Source organism: Galeopterus variegatus, unplaced genomic scaffold, assembly GCF_000696425.1.
Source record: "Galeopterus variegatus unplaced genomic scaffold, G_variegatus-3.0.2 Scaffold6865, whole genome shotgun sequence".
Taxonomy (NCBI): Eukaryota; Metazoa; Chordata; class Mammalia; order Dermoptera; family Cynocephalidae; genus Galeopterus; species Galeopterus variegatus.
In genome coordinates, this window is record NW_007732976.1 from 17,459 (window position 1) to 20,601 (window position 3,143).

Below are 3,143 nucleotides of genomic sequence, written 5' to 3' on the forward strand. Positions count from 1 at the left end.
CCCCCGCACCCACCGTTCCTTACAGTCGCAGGAACGTGCGGTCTGGGTTTGTCACTGGGGCGAAGATGCCACACAGCAGTGACGCGTGAATAACTCAGTCTGAGGTTTGTGGGCGGCTGGTGGATGCCGGGACCTGGCCTGAGTTTTTGGTCAAACTTGGATGTAGAGAAAAGTTAACCCGCTGGAGCTGCCGTCCTGCTGTCCTTGTGCACGTGTGTGCATGTGTTTGCGTGTGTGTGCACGTGTGCACGTGAGTGTGCATGTGTTTGCCTGTGCACGTGAGTGTGCATGTGTTTGCGTGTATGCGCGAGTGTGCATGTGTTTACCTGTGTGCGCGAGTGTGCATGTGTTTGCGTGTGTGCGCGAGTGTGCATGTGTTTGCGTGTGTGCGCGAGTGTGCACGCACAATTTTAGCGGTGCTGAGGGATGCAGATGTAGGAGAAATCGGTCTTGGCGGTGGCTGTGTGTAGATGCTGCTCTCTCCACCCCCTTGCCCAGGGCTCCATGAAATTTGAAAACGTTCTACCTGGTGAAGCTGCTAGTGTAGGAGCTGGTCCCGTCTCCCCTCCCTTGTCCCTCGGGTGAAGTCCTGCCACAGTCCTCCCTCCAGCTCTCTCAGGTGGGGCCATGGAACCCCCAGCCACAGGCAGAGGTGGACTGTGCAGCATTCTTTGAAGAAACTGGTGTATTTGTTATTTTTAAACTTTCAGTTGCTGTAGCTGATTTGAGTTATATAAATTTTGCTCTTTGTTTTATCACCCGGTATAAAGAATACACTTGTACTGCTATAAAGACTTACCATTAAATACTATTTGAAGACATGGGGGTAGAGGTAAGGCCTGTGCACTGTCAGCAGAAAGCAAGATTAGAGATCACAGGAGGGCTGCACTTTGACAGGCGTGAGGAGGGGCGGGGCAGAGGCAGTGCCAGAGAGTCCATCTCAAGGTCACCACGGCTTGTCTCCCGACAGCCCCCAGTGAGGACTGGCGGCTCCCAGCTCTTCTCACGCTGGCTGTGTCATCGCGGGTGCGTGGAGTGTGTTTGCTCCTTCCCGAAGGGAGACTATCAAAGCCTCAGATCTCTGCTCTTGACACAGGCGCACCCGTAGCCCGGCTGCTAACCCACTGCATTCCTGTGTGTGTGTATTTTCCATGTTGGCTGAAGACTGAGAGGGAGGAAGTGCAGAATTCCTAGAGTCCAAGTCTGTCCATGAGTAAAAGCAGATGCCCAGTGGGACCGATGCCTTCCTCGGTGGCCCCAGCTAAGGAGCCCAACGCCATGGGCCCAAAGGAAGTGGAGCTCATCCTGGTGAAGGAGCAGAACGGGGTCCAGCTCACCAACTCCACCCTCGTCCACCCAGCGCAGACGCCCGCGGAGACACAAGAGCGGGAGACCTGGAGCAAGAAAATCGACTTTCTCCTCTCGGTCATCGGCTTTGCAGTGGACCTGGCCAACGTCTGGCGATTCCCCTACCTGTGCTACAAAAACGGCGGTGGTAAGTCCCCTTTCAGCCCGCCGGGCTCCAAGAGCGGGAGACCTGGAGCAAGAAAATCGACTTTCTCCTCTCGGTCATCGGCTTTGCAGTTGACCTGGCCAACGTCTGGCGATTCCCCTACCTGTGCTACAAAAACGGCGGTGGTAAGTCCCCTTTCAGCCCGCCGGGCTTGCTCCTGCTGGGTGGGGGCTGCAGGGGCAGCTGGGGCGGTGCCTTCAAGAGATGCCCCCACACTGGCAAGATGGCACTGCTCTCTCGGAGGGCATGCCGTGGGTGCAGATCCTCCCAGATGGACGTCACAGAGCCTTAGGGTAGAGCTCCAAGCAGTCTGGCTCCATACCTGCCCCTCGCAGTGAGGAAAGTGAGGCCAGGAGGAAGAACGGGCAGGAAGCAGGTGGGGGCACCGGGGCTCTGCCTGCTGTTCCCAAAGGTCATCTTCACTTTGGGAAGAAAATTCTGAAAGGCCTGAAGAACGGTCTTTTTGGCCAACTTTAGCAGTATGTACAAAGTAGTGGAGCCCTTGAACTTGAAGTAGCAGAACATATCCGTGAAAATGCGCCCGTCTCCACCACTGCCAGGCCCCACTTCCTGAACTCAGCCAGTCATAGAAACACGGCTGCTTCCGCACGTGGGTCAGAAAGCCAGGATCGGGGCGGCGGCGCCTGGAACGCGCAGGAGCAGAAGCCGGGTAGACTGCTGCTCACTCCCCTCCAACCTCCCTTCCTGGCCCCTCTGGTTGGCCCCCTATGCAGACACACGAGGGGCTTCAGAATTCCGTGGGGGAGGCCTCACAGCAGGCCCATGAGTGAGTTGGCATGATGACGCCCACCTCGAAGACCCGAAGACTGAGGCCTAAGCAGGTCCAGCAAGTTGTGCAAAAACAGAGCTGAGGCGTCTCCCTGCCTCCTCCTCCCCATCCCCAGAAGAGAGCCATGCAAAGCTCCCCTTCACTCGAGGTCAGGTTAGGGGAGAGCAAGGAAAGTCCAGGAGCCGAGGCCGTGGCCCTGACTTTGTGCTGGGGTGGGGGGAGAGTGCAGGTGTAACAGGAGCAGGCACCGCCCTGGAGGGACGCCGGCCCTTGGGCAGCACCTGTCAGCGGGGAGCCTCAGCCCCTAAACAGAGGCAGGCTCAGAATGCTGTGAAGCCTGGACTGGGGTGACGGAACCCACTGGGGTCGGGGGAAGAGCTGGGATCCCAGACCCCAGAGGATTGACAACTCAAGAGGTAGATAGGATCAGGAAGGCAGCACCAGAGCAAGGAGGAGGAGCGGGCGGGCCTCACTGCTCTGCTCAGGGGCTGGACTTCACAGCCTGGGGTGGGGGCGACTAGGAGTTTCGGGAGGGACGTGTCAGAGCTCTGACAACAGTGGGGGACAGGCATGGAAGCGGACTTCCCCTTGGAGGGTGGCCCTGCAGGGAGCCTCCTGCCTGAAACAGACGGGAGACTGGTTGGAAAGGGCCGTGCCCAAGACGCGGTGGTGAGCTGGGACAGCGGAGCCTGAGCTCTGAGGGTGAAGGGCGGCCCTTCCGCAGCCCCCACGCCTGACGCGCTGTCTGTCCCACAGGTGCCTTCCTGGTCCCCTACCTGCTCTTCATGGTCATTGCCGGGATGCCGCTTTTCTACATGGAGCTAGCCCTCGGGCAGTTCA

General features: G+C 58.4%; 1 protein-coding gene across 1 annotated transcript in view; it reads left to right on the top strand.

The window, feature by feature from the left end:
• The first annotated feature begins 1,157 nt into the window (after nucleotides 1–1,157).
• SLC6A3 (solute carrier family 6 (neurotransmitter transporter), member 3) overlaps nucleotides 1,158–3,143 on the top strand; it is a 43,933-nt gene continuing 41,947 nt past the window's right edge. The window contains exon 1 of the mRNA XM_008591362.1: nucleotides 1,158–1,495. Within this exon, the coding sequence (XP_008589584.1) occupies nucleotides 1,210–1,495 (286 nt within the window). The 5' untranslated portion in view covers nucleotides 1,158–1,209. The remainder of the gene's footprint in view (nucleotides 1,496–3,143) is intronic.